Source organism: Gymnoscopelus braueri (assembly GCF_963280865.1).
Source record: "Gymnoscopelus braueri genome assembly, chromosome: 24".
NCBI lineage: Eukaryota > Metazoa > Chordata > Actinopteri > Myctophiformes > Myctophidae > Gymnoscopelus > Gymnoscopelus braueri.
In genome coordinates this window covers 29,751,921-29,768,093 of record NC_137626.1, presented here as the reverse complement: position 1 = coordinate 29,768,093, position 16,173 = coordinate 29,751,921, and the positions used below count along the sequence as shown (strand labels likewise).

Here is a 16,173-nt window from a genome sequence, read left to right as displayed (position 1 = left end):
ATGACTTTATGTGCTGCTGGGTAGCCTAAACTGTAATAGCCTAATAACCTACTAGCTACATCATAAAAGTATCACTTAATGTTGTAGTAATAATCTAAATCTGCAGAGTTACAGTAATAAAGCTGTCAAGTAATTGTAGTGGATAACAAATTACAATATTTGTCTTTGAGATGTGGTGGCTGCAGGCCTATAAAAAGTGGAAATACTCAATAAGTAAAAAGCACCTCAGAAATTGGATTCCCTCCAAAATGCAAAGGAAGCAGCCTTAATGTTCCGCCAGAATCCATTCCATGAACAGTCCTGAGGATGAAAGCTCTATCAAGCGATTTGTGATTTTATTCTTTTACAGTCTGAATTCAATTTAATGAAATGACCCCAAGTCTGACAGGTGCAAATGGCGTTTCAGATAATATCATTATTGTATAGCCTACGTTTTTAAATGGGATTTATTAAGTTTCGCCATTCGCCATTTAGGCTACATAAAATATAACCATGACTCATCTGATGTGATTTAAAGTATCACTAGCAATGCTCTCTAAAATCCAGCAGATGGCAGCAGAGGACACCAAATGAACGTGGGCTTTAAATTATTGGGCATCAACGAACCATAGAGTAGGGCTGCCAAACCCTCCTTGATTTTCAACCACATCTCCTTGGCTGTCATTTGTCCTTGATTTCTCCTCGATTTGGTATCAAACTCCCCAAATTCACCAGAACACAGGAAATGACATCTACTAGGCTATGTTAAAAGGTTTATGGGGGAGTAGGCTATCCCCAAACCCCCTGCTTGGGGGGTCTGATTAGTGCAATGCAATCATACAGAGATATTCACTTTTAAGTAATGAATGGTTATTATTAAAGATGGGTCTTTAATTGCTTCAGTCATCAAATACATTTCTGTATAGGCCTATACTTTTAGCTTTTAATGGATGAACTTTCATAATGTACCCATCATTTTCTAATGCTAGCAAAGCAAGCCTGATAAAAACTCCAAATTCACCAGAACACAGGAAATTACATCTAGTTTCTTAGTTTCTTGGGGGGGGGGGGGGGGGTTACCCCCATTCCCCCATTCCCCCCCCCCCTCACTAATAATAATGATAATAAATAATTGTAATTCTCACAGTCAGATGTTGGCAGGCCTGTGGCTTTGGAAATAATATAGAATAATATAGAATATTTTATATTATAACCCCCCCCCCACACCCTACACAGACCCTTATCATGTTACATAGGTCATAAATCACATGGATTCCACAAGGCCTGGCCCTCTCTCTTATTGGTTTCACACACCACACCAGTCAACAAACGGAGGCACCGTGCAGAACGCACACGGTGGGTACATGTTGCCTAGTAAAAATGACTGGCCCTGAAAATGTACTGCTGGGGTCCATTCATTTCACTGCGGGCCCAGAACAGCATCGTATACATTTTACAGTCCCCATGCCTGCTACTGCTGCTGGCTGTGTGCGAACCGCAGAGCGTGACCCTGGCCTGATAGCGCTGCTGCTGATGCGCAACAGTTGCAAAGATCAGAGCTTTTTCTTTCTTTCTTTCTTTGCTACACGCCTAGCAGTGGTGTTGTAAAGTAACAAAGTACATGTACTCAAATACCGTACTTAAGTCACATTTTTAGGTATTTTTTACTTTACTGAAGTATTTCCAATTGTCAATATATAGGCTACTTTTACTTCTACTCCACTACATCTCAGAGGCAAATATTGTACTTTTTTACTCCATTACAATTATTTGAAAACTTTAGTTACTAGTTACTTTGAAGAGTTTGAATATTATTACAAAACATACATTAAAAACTTCAACCCTATACTTAAGTTTGGCTATTTTCTAAAGATGTTTATGACGAGCTTGTGAAATGGGGCATACTTTATAATGAGTAGGCTACTTATATTTTTTTAACACGGGACTTTTACTTATAACAGAGTATTTCTATATTGGTATTGATATTTTTACCTAAGAAAAACATATCAGTACTTCCTAGTAGGCTAATAAGAGGTTATATTGTAGCCCATGCCTTCTCTCCCTCTTCCATTTGCATTGTAGGCATTCCACTGGCTGCTGGCACTCTTCTATCCAGAACACAAGCAGAACAAAGCTGCGTAACCCATATTCCAAATTCCTAGGTCGCCCACTTAACAACCAAGCAGCGCAGCGCCAGCATTGCTGCTCCGCCAACAGAAATAGCGAAAATATTCCCTTTGACCCACCCTAGACATGATTATTAATGTATACCTAACAAAGACACGACAGATTAAATGTCCTCCAGGTCAGTGGTTCTCGAAGTGGGGTCCGGGGGGGTCCCCATCAACATTAGTTCATATGGCATATGTTATTATGGCATATGTTAAACCACCTTAACCCTAGTTTATACTTCAGATATTCAAAAATAGCTCTGCTATTGTTTGAAAAATCTTGAAAATGTTTGTAAAATGTGGAATAATGTAGATTTTTTTTTAACACGTGTCTTTTCTTCTTCTAGGGGTCCCTGGCACAAAACATTTGCTGATGGGAGTCTGGCCCCTGGCCAAATAATTTGCATATCAATTTGGGGGTCCTCGACATGGAAATGTCGGGGAACTACTGCTCCAGATGACACCGTTTGGACGTTTCCCCTTCTCTTTTGTCTGGGAAATATGCTGCCTGTGATCAAACCAGTTACCAGAGCTCTCTGCCAGTGCCTCCGCACGCGCGCGCGCGCGCATGCGTGCGTGCGTGCGTGCGTGCACACACACACACACACACACACACACACACACACACACACACGCACACGCACACGCACACGCACAGAGAGCAAAGCAAAGCAAACACAGGACGGAACAGTTGGCGGTGACAGGTGTATTGACAGCGGCGGAGCCCCCTTATAATGGAGCCAATCAGGAGTCATTGTGGGCGTGTTTGGAAAACTCTCGGCGTTTTGGGAGACCAATCCAAACGCGCGGGAGGAGGTGTCAGCCGTAACGAGGGGGTGTGTCTAGACCCCTCTACCACCCCCCCCCCCCACCCCTCTCCAGACCCCCCCACCACCCCCCCCCCCACTTCTCTCAGCCATGCACCGGGCGCTATGGCAGTGTGTGTGTGTATGTGTGTATGAGAGAGAGAGAGAGCGAGAGAGAGGGGTAATGAGACTATCAGCGGCTGATCCAAACCCATCCAAACATTTGGTCAGTTAAAGCGACTAAACAACAAAACAAGGCGAGTTGGTTCTTCAACTTCTTCTAAACCACCGCGACGGTTTGTTTGAGGGACCGTGGAGGGAGAGAGAGAGAGAGGGACAGGAGGACGCGCGCGCACGCACGGAGAGAGAGAGAGAGAGAGAGAGAGAGGTGGCACGGGGTTTGACAGGGATTTCTCAAGAAAAGAGACCCGACCCCCCCCCTCCTCCCCGGACCGGGACCAAACGGACCCTTCGTTTATTTTTTATTTATTTTTTATTAATCTCTTTTGAAAACGGGGATAACCTTTTTTGTTTTCTTTTCCTAATCGGAGGACATGTGAGTTCTAAACTGGAGTTAACAACTGTCACCTTCACCAAGATGAAGTTCCTGTCCTCGTGTCTCCGGTGGCTCCTCGTCACTGTCGCCGTGATCCGTTCCGCCGCCACACAGTCAGGTGAGGGACGCGCGCACACCCACACACACACATACATACATTGATAATACGCACGCACACACGCAGCACTCATGGTTCATAATTGCTCCGGGTAAGAGAGCTAATAGCCTCCCGGTGGTGGTGCGTTGCTCCTGATGATGGTTTGATGATCCGATCTACGGTGTGTGTGTGTGTGTGTGTGTGAGGGGGCTTTGAGTCGCCGTGATGCGACTCACCACCGTGGTCCTTGAGGGGGTCCCAGGTGGTCCCCAGCTAAATGATGGAGAGTTGGTAACCAAATGGACTCTTATTAGGGAGATCTTTAACTCTTGAGAGTGTAAAATGAAACCAAATGGACCCTTACGGGTCCATTTGGTTTCATTTTACACTCTCAAGAGTTAAATTATTGTTAAACATCTGCATCACTTAATTTACAAGAAGTCTACACAAATAGAATGTAGAGGAATTGTTATTTTGATCAACGTTTGCCTGCTGTCTCTCCTGATACCACATCAATACAGCATGTATTGATGGACGAAATCATATCCAACGACTACAAAATATTCTAAGTCTTGGGTCTGAGAGGCTAAATATCATCATACGGTGGTCCGTGGCTCAAATGCCGAATAAAGAATGGACCTTGGATATGAAAAAGGTTGAAAAAAAAACCCCCACTGTACTATATAATACACTAACTGACTTGGAGCATTCAGGCGCTGCGTAAAAGGCGAGCCAAAACTCCCGTTGCACGTTAACTGACAAGTGTTGTTTCATGTGTTTGTCCCCGTTATGCAGTGAGTCAGTCAGCCCCCCCCCCCATCCTCAACTCAGAATATAACATTCCTCATCTATTAGACTGGGTTATCAAAGGGGCTTCATGCTGCTAATTCATGTTCGATGTTTTCTGTTAAACAGTTGTGTCAAGTCTTGAAATATCTGCGCTGTCTTGACTGTATCATCATGGTTGTCATTTCATTTGAAAAGAAAGCATGCTTTGATTGATTGATTGATATGATGGGTTATGTCCTTTTTATCAGGACATAACATTTCCTATTGGCTGCTACTGTCTGTCTGGACTGAACTTGTTTCGGAGGCATTACTAGTTATGATTCCGTGTAACAAAACTACAGAGCATCTTGAAATGGGTTGCATTAAGCTCTTAACAAAATGCCCCCTGGTGTGCGTTCTTCTCATGACCACTTCATATAAAACAGTGGTTCTCAAAGTGGGGTCCGGGGACCCCCAGGGGTCCTTGGGGGAGTTCCAGGGGGTCCCCAGCTAAATGATTGATAGTTGGGAACCAAATGGACCCGTTATGGGGTATGTAACTCAGAGATTGTACTAATGGAACCAAATGGACCTGTGCACTCTCACAGTTAAATTAACATTGATTTATTTACAATATAAATTGGGGTCCCAAAGATAGAAATGCCATTAAATGGGGGTCCGTAGCCTAATGCATGTCAAACTGGGGGTCCTTGAAATTTAAATGGTTGAGAATCACTGCTGGCCCTGGCATATCTTTTCAAATGGGGGTCTGCGGGCTAATAAGTGTCAATTTGGGGGTCCTTGAAATGAAAATGTTTGAGAACCACTGATACAAAGAAACACGTTAGATTTAGATTGTAATGTCGCCGCTTGCTCTTCAGCATCGTGTCATTCTGGAAGGTTGATAATGAAAGAGAGAGAGAGAGAGAGATGCTGCAGCCTCTCTGAACAGTGTTTGGTTGTGACTTTCTCCCTGCAGTTGAATGCAACACACACACTAGTCTATTATTCAAGTTAATAATCATTGGATCCTTTGAAGTTGACATTCGTGTTGCCCAACTTCTCCACAAAGCTTTGTTCACAGACCGGCTGATCAATAGTGCTCAACCGTGCAGCAGGTGCAACGAACCCCTCTGCAGTTTGGTGAAGGGAAGACGTTTCTGTTTGCTCTGGTAGTTTGTTTGCTTCGAATAGCCTTTGAACACACTTTGTGTATGAACTGCTTTCTGTAAGCATTCTATTTGGTGGAATTGATCTCGTGTGCGTGCGTGCGTGGTGGTGTGTGTTTTGTCTTAATAGTACGTTATGTCATGTTCTTTCAGATTTGTAACTGACATCACCCTTTGTCTATATCTCTCTCACACACACACACACACACACACACACACACACGGATTGGCAGTAGCATGCGAGCGAGTGTAGCTTTATGTGCGGTGGCGAGCCTGGATACCAGCCAGCCTCAGTGCAAAAAAACGATGATGCTATTACACACTGGTGATGGTCCATCGTATCCAGTCTCATAGACGCTGCTATGAACAGTAGACAGGATTGTAGGTATAGCTTGAATCACAGCCTGCGTTTCCCCAGGGAATAAAAAACCCATGCATGCAATCCCAAAGGGATGAGTGGGAAGACAGGGGGCCCCCCCTCATGTGGTTATTTATTCACGTGGCAAAATTCTGAGTGCTAATTGAACTAACAATCAACACTCAGCGTTTTTCGCCGAGCACTCGTTTGTATTTGTGATGCAAATTTTGCCCGTTTTGGAATCTAAAGTATGCCGCTTGGGACTGTGTGTGTGTGTGTGTGTGTGTGTGTGTGTGTGTGTGTGTGTGTGTGTGTGTGTGTGTGTGTGTGTGTGTGTGTGTGTGTGTGTGTGTGTGTGTGTGTGTGTGTGTGTGTGTGTGTGTGTGTGTGTGTGTGTGTGTGTGTGTGTGTGTGTGTGTGTGTGTGTGTTATACAAGTGTCTCCACAAGTATTTGAGAAAATAGACATTGGGAGGACCATTTTGCTGGTCCTCACAAAAGAAATGGCTGTTTTAATGGTTGAACAGATTTTTTGTCTTTAGGCTTTTAGAGGTTATGGGGGTGGAGTTATGCAGATTCATACTTGGTTGCGTGCCCGATAGTGTTGCACAACGGAAAGTATATACATTTTTTGGTGACATTTACAATGGCGTCCTAAAATGTTAATGTCCTCACAAGTATAGAAATGTAAACGTGTGTGTGTGTGTGTGTGTGTGTGTGCCGGCTATCAGGCATTGTCTCTCCATCTCTCTGATTGGTTGTGTGATGTCATTAATGACATGCTGACAGGTCTACATCGACTAGATCTAGTGAATAGTGTTTAACACAGTAATGATTTAATGCTGCCCTGCAGAGCTGTTCAGCTCACTGCTTGTGTCTCTCTCTCTCTCTCTCTCTCTCTGGTGGTACAGTCTGTGTGTCTGTCTGTCTGTCTGTCTGTCGTTCTGTCTGTCTCTCAGCTGGCACAGTCTGTCTGTCTGCTCTGCCTGTCTGTCTCTCTTGCTGTCTCTGGTGGTACAGTCTGTCTGTCTGCTCTGCCTGTCTGTCTCTCTTGCTGTCTCTCAGCTGGCACAGTCTGTCTGTCTGCTCTGCCTGTCTGTCTCTCTTGCTGTCTCTCTGGTGGTACAGTCTGTCTGTCTGCTTCGCCTGTCTCTGTCTGTCTCTATCGCTGTCTCTCTGGTACAGTCTGTCTGTCTGCTCTGCCTGTCTGTCTCTCTTGCTGTCTCTCTGGTGGTCTATTCTGTCTGTCTGCTTTGCCTGTCTCTGTCTGTCTGTCTCTCTGGTTCTGTCTGTCTGTCTGCTCTGCCTGTCTGTCTCTCTCGCTGTCTCTCTGGTACAGTGTCTGTCTGCGTCGCTATTTCCACAATAAAAAACATTCAATGCCAAAAACACAATTAAATTGTTAATCACAATTATTTGTATGACAATTAATCGTCCAGTGAAATGTCATGATACACTGGCAGCCCTACTCTCTGGTACACAGTCCGTCTGGTCTGCCTGTCTGTCTTCAAGCTGTCTCTCTGCTACAGTCTGTCTTTCATGTCAGTCGTCTGCCTTGCCTGTCAGCCAAGTTTGTCCGTCTGTCTGTGTGTTTGTTTGGCTGTCTCTCTCTGTGACAAATAGCTCTAACATTCTAATCTGTCCAGCTGCGTTGTAAATATGCGTGCGTGCGTGTGTACGGGGCCGTGTAGGTGTCTATACGTTTGTGTGTGCTCGCACGCACGCACGCACGTCGCACGCACACACACACACACACACACACACTGTTTGGGGTGACATTTAAAGATGTGCTCTCCTGTGGAATGGCTGAGAGGGCCCCGGCGAATGCCAACATCGAGTTACACGGCGGTAGTCTGACCGCTTTGGCTCACACGCAGGGAGAGAGACACACACACACACACACACACACACACACACACACACACACACACACACACACACACACACACACACACACACACACACACACACACACACACACACACACACACACACACACACACACACACACACGCAGTCTGGCTCGAGCTTTGTAGAACAGTGCACGAAATGAGAATTTATTACAGAGACTAATTAAGCTCCTTTTTGATAACATCAGTCTAGACTATGAGCCCTTTATTTGACTGTACAGGAACACCAGAGAATCCAATCTTGTCTCTAAATTAGGCCGGCGTCGCTATCGCCAGATGACATCTTTTTGCTCCGGCTCGGTCCGGAGCCAGTCAGCGGCTCAATGTCATTCCACAGTTTCCCGCGGTGTCACCTCTGCCATCGCCTATATACCTACCCAGCGCTCTGACATCACTGGCCTGATAAGCCAGTATCAGCGCTCGATTAACCCATTAAGACCTGAGGCGATTCTTTAAAAAAAATCTAAATCCTAACAGTTTTTTTTTTTAAATATAAAAAATATTTTTTCGCGATTTTTCAAAAATAGCAGATCTGCAAGCTCGTAGCGCGGCACTCGGTGCCGCGCTATGAGCTTGTAGATCTGCTATTTTTTAATAGCCAAAGAAATCTAAAGTGACACAGATGCGTTCCAGGTATTAATGGGTTAACTGATACACATCTTTACACGTATTCTATTCATTTGTGGGTGTGTACCACACGTCTAACAGTGGTGGCAGTTAGACAGATGGACAGAGACGGGGGGGGGGGGGAAATAAGATCAAGGAAAAGTTAAACAAAAGCGTAACGAAAGTGAGTGGGGGGGGGGGGGGGGTAGGGGGGGGTGGCGAATGCCTGGGAGAATAATAATTTGAGTTTGGCGTGTGGGTGACATTGAGCTGTGAGTTGTGTGAGGTTGTTGCTCCTCGCCTCCTCTATCATCAGGCGGAGCTGATGGCAGAACAATCGTTGCGGGCGTGGACTGAGCAGAAAGGCTTTTACAAAACGACGACGCGATGCATCAGACGATGGACCGCTTCGCACGAGGCCCCCAGACAGCAGAGCGGTTGCCTCCTGCACGTTAAAAATCTTCATATCAGTGTCAGTGGCGTTCCCAGGATTTACATTTAGGGCAGGCAAGATTCCCCCCCCCCCCCCCTCTATTACCCCCCAAAAAAATTTTTCAACTAAATCGACGATCGAAAACCGGCGAAAGTGGCCGTTTTCAAGATGTTTTGGCCATTATCTCTGGAACGGAAGGTCCAATCTGCTCAGTTCAAAGCTTGTTGGATGCGTGACTTTGAGGACATTAGGCACACATTGACACCCTTTCGGGTTATTTGTTTTTTTTAGGGGAGGGGAGATCTTAGTTGGGCAGGCGACCGCCTGCCCCTGCCTCTACAGTGGGTACGCCACTGATCAGTGTCGATTGGATTACAGCCCCCAAGGATTTCACTGTGTGGTTTTGGCAACGTCCCCCCCCCCCGAAGGCAAGTCAAGTCTCCGCTCACGCCGAGATGATCTTTGTCCCGCTGAACTTCCAGTTCCGAACAAAGAACAAATTTTGTTCTTGCGGGGGAAAAAAAAAAGCGAGTCCTCTGGCAGGGCTTTTTTGTCTTTGTCTCGCGCCCGCCCGCCCCGGCACATGAGACCTTCCTCCCCTTCCCAGGCCAGTTTGAAAAGCAACGGGGCCCCCGGCCGGCCGTGGCGTCACGAGGCCTTGTTGGCTTGACATTTTGTTTGCCCATGCCGCCGCCGCCCGGCCCATACAGAGGAGTCTCTGTTCCGGCGGTTCAGCAAATTTGGCCAAATATTTACATGCGGAATCACAAATGCACAGCATGGGAGGGGAAAGCATCCAGGATCACGAAGCGAGAGCCGAAAGAGAGAGAGGGGGGGGGGGCAACTCCAATAGCCACCTTAAGCATCTCCCATCAGCCCGAGGAATCTCTCTCTCTCTCTCTCTCTCTCTCTCTCTCTCTCTCTCTCTCTCTCTCTCTCTCCTTTGGCAGAGGGAGAGACTTATGAACTCCCCTTGCCTTTTGGTGGTAAAATGACAAGCACACTTGGCCGTGGTTAGTGCTTGAAAGTGTCCAGTGCCAGCCCCCCGGTGGGACCCTGCCGGTTGTACAGATGTCACCCTTCTCCCGATGAACTGCGATATCTCACTCAGGGCAGCAGCGCCATGAAACGCACATAGCTCTAGTAGGCTACAGGAGGAAAATACAAGTATAGTTCACACGGTGCATAGCTAGCTATAGTACGGTAGAAGAATACAGTAGTTCACTGTGCATGCCCTCTGAGCATTGCATTATGTATCATTCTTTGTTGAAGTCATACAATGTGTCTCTCTTCTTCACTAGGGTGAAAATGCCAAGCATCCTCAGATAAGGTCTATATCGCTGATTGTTTGTTCTCTTGGAAGAGTCCGGGTCATATTAGAACACGAGTGAGGTTTTGTCAATAATGCATTATGAGCTGGGAAAGCATAACTGTGTTTTACTCAGAGGAATATATTGTGCTCACATACAGTGCATCAGATATGTTATGTTTCTGTATGTCCTCAATTAATAGACACTCTCTTTTCTCCCTTGCCCACCTCTCTCCATCTCTTTCTCTCTCTCTCTCTCTCTCATGCACCCTTAAAAAAGTGTACGTGTGTGTGTGTGGGGGTGTTTGTGTGTTTGTGTGTGCGTGCGCAAGTAGGACATTTCGCAACCATGCATTCTGCTCTTGGTTTTCCTACAAATACAAATCTGTTGTATCACACAACAAAACGGTGTCACACAAAAGTATCAAAAATAGCATATCTACAAGCTCAAAACAATTCACATTGCTACCAGTTTTGAGCTTGTAGATCTGCTATTTTTGCTTCTTTTTTGGGGGAGACATAAGAGGTTTCTACCCGACAGAGACAACATGCTGGCTGTGTTTACGCTGGATAAGGTAGTTTTTACCTCCTAAACTCACCCGTGAGGCATCCACCGCATTACAATGCTGAAAATGCCTTGATTGCTCAAAGTACCATGAGGAATTACCTTGAGCACCTCAGGAAGTTGAAGGAGATCTGCTGCCATGATGGATTTCTATTTTAAAACAATGTCTTTCTGCAGAATAAAAGCATGTTATACAATTATGATAATAAATAACAGTTTAGACCAGTGGTTTTCAAAGTTGGGTGGGGGGTTCCAGGGGGTCCCCAGCAAAATATATTTCTATAGCATCAATTTAACCACTTTAATCCTATACATAAAGGCTATTTGAAAATAGCCGATCTACAAGTTCAGGAAGTGTACTACACATCCATAGTGCAGGGTCCAGGAAGTGTACTACACATCCATAGTGCAGGGTCCAGGAAGTGTACTACACATCCATAGTGCAGGGTCCAGGAAGTGTACTACACATCCATAGTGCAGGCAGGGACCAGGAAGTGTACTACACATCCATAGTGCAGGGTCCAGGAAGCGTACTACACATCCATAGTACAGGGTCCAGGAAGGTCCAGGAAGCGTACTACACATCCATAGTACAGGGTCCAGGAAGTGTACTACACATCCATAGTACAGGGTCCAGGAAGTGTACTACACATCCATAGTACAGAGTCCAGGAAGCGTACTACACATCCATAGTACAGGGTCCAGGAAGGTCCAGGAAGCGTACTACACATCCATAGTACAGGGTCCAGGAAGTGTACTACACATCCATAGTGCAGGGTCCAGGAAGCGTACTACACATCCATAGTACAGGGTCCAGGAAGGTCCAGGAAGCGTACTACACATCCATAGTACAGGGTCCAGGAAGTGTACTACACATCCATAGTACAGGGTCCAGGAAGTGTACTACACATCCATAGTACAGAGTCCAGGAAGTGTACTACACATCCATAGTACAGAGTCCAGGAAGTGTACTACACATCCATAGTACAGGGTCCAGGAAGTGTACTACACATCCATAGTACAGAGTCCAGGAAGTGTACTACACATCCATAGTACAGTTCCAGGAAGTGTACTACACATCCATAGTACAGGGTCCAGGAAGTGTACTACACATCCATAGTGCAGGGTCCAGGAAGTGTACTACACATCCATAGTACAGGGTCCAGGAAGTGTACTACACATCCATAGTACAGGGTCCAGGAAGTGTACTACACATCCATAGTACAGGGTCCAGGAAGTGTACTACACATCCATAGTACAGGGTCCAGGAAGTGTACTACACATCCATAGTACAGGGTCCAGGAAGTGTACTACACATCCATAGTACAGGGTCCAGGAAGTGTACTACACATCCATAGTACAGAGTCCAGGAAGTGTACTACACATCCATAGTACAGGGTCCAGGAAGTGTACTACACATCCATAGTACAGGGTCCAGGAAGTGTACTACACATCCATAGTACAGGGTCCAGGAAGTGTACTACACATCCATAGTACAGGGTCCAGGAAGTGTACTACACATCCATAGTACTGGGTCCAGGAAGTGTACTACACATCCATAGTGCAGGGTCCAGGAAGCGTACTACACATCCATAGTACAGGGTCCAGGAAGTGTACTACACATCCATAGTGCAGGGTCCAGGAAGTGTACTACACATCCATAGTGCAGGGTCCAGGAAGTGGGGGCTCGTCCCACTCCTTAGAGACCACTGGAGGGGTTGTTCTCCGTGCCACTTGTAATTCCACTCCGAGACAAATGCTTTCATTCTACGACCGGGCCCGGGAGGCACTGGCTTTCACACGCACGTACGCACACACACACACACACACACACACACACACACACACACACACACACACACACACACACACACACACACACACACACACACATACACATGCATGGCATGCTCTCTCTCTCTCCTCTCTTCCCATCTATCTGTGTGTCTCTTGTCAGAGCTGTAATTAGTCACAAGTTTGCTCAGATAAAATAGTTGAACACACCACACACACACACACACACACACACACACACACACACACACACACACACACACACACACACACACACACACAGAGTTAGGAAACAGGACGGATTTCTCTCATTTTAATGATGACACCCAATTTGCCTCATGGACAATATGCTGTAACTAGTACTGTTCACACATGATGAGCATACGTGTGTGTGTGTGTGTGTGCGCTTCCTCTGTCTCTCTCTGATTCTAAGTTGCTGTAGTTATCTGCCTGGTCTCAGCCGGTAGAGTGGAGGTCATTAGAATCCAAATAGAGGTTTTGATTTGGCCTTTTTTTTATGATTTTCAAATGAGAGCGGATCATCACAGCCGTCTGTTCCTGCTCCAGTCACCAGTCAGTCACTGATTGCTATCCTCACCTTTGTCAAATTGTCAGCCTTGGCTGACGCACGCACGCACTTATGCAGGCACGCGCGTGCGCGCACACACACACACACACACACACACACACACACACACACACACACACACACACACACACACACACACACACACACACACACACACACACACACACACACACACACACACACACACACACACACACACACACACTCGAACATTGGAACATGAATAAAAATTACATTTCTGTTTGGCTTTTAGGCGACGCATAACTGGAATTGGCTGACATTTAATAGGCCTAACTTGATACTTTCAAGATAGAAACAGTGGAAATGGCAAATCTACAAGCTCACAACAGCTTGTAGATCTGCTGTTGGCTATTTCCGCAATCGTTTTGAAAATGTATGAACATGGAAATGATTACGACGATTATGCAAGGATAATTGGGATTATCTTAAAATAAATGCAATCGGGCAATTATTATGTAATAATTGTGACGGGTCTAGTCACCAGTCACTGATTGCTATCTTCACCTTTGTCAACCCCGGTACACACACACACACACACACACACACACAACACACGCATCTCTCTCTCCCTAGCCTCGATCTCCAGGCTTTTATTGTTTAGTTTTGCTAAAAAATAAAAGCCTGGCCCAGCCCGTCGGTGTACTCGGTATGAGGAAGTGTTTCACTTCCCAACCAACCAGAGTGCAGTGGGCGTCGCTCGTAATGTTGCGTTAACGGGGCGGGGGTTGACGGACAGATCGGTGAACCAATGGGATCAGGCGCAGTCTCTCGCCGGCTCTATACACCCGCCCCTCTATACACGAAATCAGGAGCGTTGGGGCAGTCTACTCTCTCCCTCTCTCTCTCTCTCGACCTCTCCTCCTCTACAGTCTCTCGGGGCAACCCTTGTGCGCTGTGCGCACACAGACGCACACACTCAAACTCACACACAGATACACAAAAACCATTCAGTGTTTGAATTGCAGCATTGTTACATATTCAGAACTACACTCCGGATGAAGTGGCCTTCATTAGCTCTCTTTGTGTGTTTGTGTGTGTGTGTGTGTGTGTGTGTGTGTGTGCGTGCGTGTGCGCCATTGTGTCTGTGCCGCTAATCCCTGTTCAGATATTCAGCGTAGCCAATTTGTTTAATTACGCCACAAATTAGTATGTGTTGTGCATGGGTACTTGTGTAGGTAAAGTTCTGTGTGTGAAAATGTTGGCGTGGCTCTGTGTGTGTGTGTGTGTGTGTGTGTGCGTGTGTGTGTTACAAGATTCAGTAAATGTTTGTGCATGCATATCGGTTACGTGCATTAGCATTTATTTTGAGCAATGACCGTGTGTATATTTGTGGTTGGGTGCATCTGTAGCTTGCATATGTCTGGTGTACGTGAGTGTGATGTGTGTGTGTGTGTGTGTGTACTGTATGTGTTAGGACTATTAAGTATGTATATTATGTATGTATGTGTTTTGCCTATATTTCTCTGTCCTATTCATTCATTAAGCCAATTCCTAGGGCTGTCACGATTAACCCCTGAAGACCTGGAACGCATCTGTGTCATTTTTTGATTTGAGCTAAAAAGCATTATTTTATACTTTGGCTATTCGAAAATAGCAGATATACAAGCTTGTAGATCTGCTATTTTTGAAAAATCGTGAAAATCTTTGAATATAGATACTCTTTTAAAGCGAACACTTTTAACTCAAATCTTTGCTTCTGGGGGTCCCTGGAACAAACATATTTTGAGACGGGGGTCCGCGGGAAAATACATTTCCTTTTGGGGGTCCTTGACATGAAAAAGTTTGAGCACCACTGATATAGAAACATGCATTTTTCAGAATACTGTTTACTGGATTTAGAACTTGAAGACATTTGTAGAATCGGCTTCAGGTCTTAATGGGTTAAACATGTTGGTGCAAAAGTTGACGATTAATTGTCACACTAATAATTGCGATTAACGATTTAATTATGTTTTTGGCATTGAACTTTGGAACATATGAATAGAATCGAACCCCAGTCTTGTCTCCATCGTAGTGGGGCGGGAACTTCACCCCGTCTCACCCAGACACCCTCTGTCTCTGTCCCTATACTTGTTTTTGTACACTTTGTTCCGTCTTCCATGTCGTTCATTTGTGGACATGGCAGGAAAAGGCTTCGCTCCCTTGGCTTTAATACAGCAAACGTTAGAGGAACGCTCTTCCAGCACTTTGAAGGTCGGTATATACAGTAAGCCCACATTCACAGGTGTAATGCTCCCACCCCCCCCCCCCCCCTGACTTAAACACACGTTAGCCTAATTATAGACGATTATAGGACCAATGTCCGTGCGCTCTCTCTGCGCATGCCTTCTCTGTCTGGTTAACACACACAGCAGCCTTCGGCTAAAAGGCTTTGGTGTAATGGGAAATGACTAAATGTATGGAGCCGTGCACCTGCTGCAAGCCTGTGTCCGCCTCTGTCTGTCTGTCTGTCTTTGCACTTGTGTGTGTGTGTGTGTGTGTGTGTGTGTGTGAGACACACACACACACAAATTAATTGGGTGCCTACATTTGCATTCGTCTGTGAGCGCAAGACACCTTGTCGTCGACGCGTGCGTGCGTGCTTTTGTGTGTGTGTGTGTGTGTGTGTGTGCACGCAGGTGGGGCACGTTGTCCTTTTAAATGGCCCCTCCTGCGACACTGACCTGTAATAAATGAGTGGTCGACAGAAAGTGGCAGCTCTGACAGCCGACCAGGGAAGAGGGGAATAGAGAGTTGGAGAGAGAAAACGAGAGAGAGAGGCCGTGGTGGAAAGTAACTAAGTACATTTACTCAAGTACTGTACTTAAGTAACATTTTGAAGTACTTTTACTTTACTTGAGTATTTCAATTTTTTAAAATAATTTATTTATTATTTATACTACTACTCATTACAAGTTACTTTGCAGATTTACATAATTATGCCAAACATATATTAACCAACTTAACCAGTCCTGTTTGACGAAAACGTCAGTCACCCCTGCAAAATGATAAAAACGTGCTCCAGTATTTTATTTGGGTAGTCTCTCCTGAAGTGCCCAGGTAT

General features: G+C 45.6%; 1 protein-coding gene across 1 annotated transcript in view; it reads left to right on the top strand.

Annotated features, from left to right (window-relative positions):
- Positions 1–3,540: 3,540 nt before the first annotated feature.
- The window catches only part of LOC308080568 (receptor tyrosine-protein kinase erbB-4-like), a gene marked incomplete at its 3' end in the record, with an annotated part of 485,532 nt that continues 472,899 nt past the window's right edge, over positions 3,541–16,173 (top strand). The window contains exon 1 of the mRNA XM_080422462.1: positions 3,541–3,630. Coding sequence (XP_080278588.1) covers positions 3,555–3,630 — 76 coding nt within the window. The 5' untranslated portion in view covers positions 3,541–3,554. The remainder of the gene's footprint in view (positions 3,631–16,173) is intronic.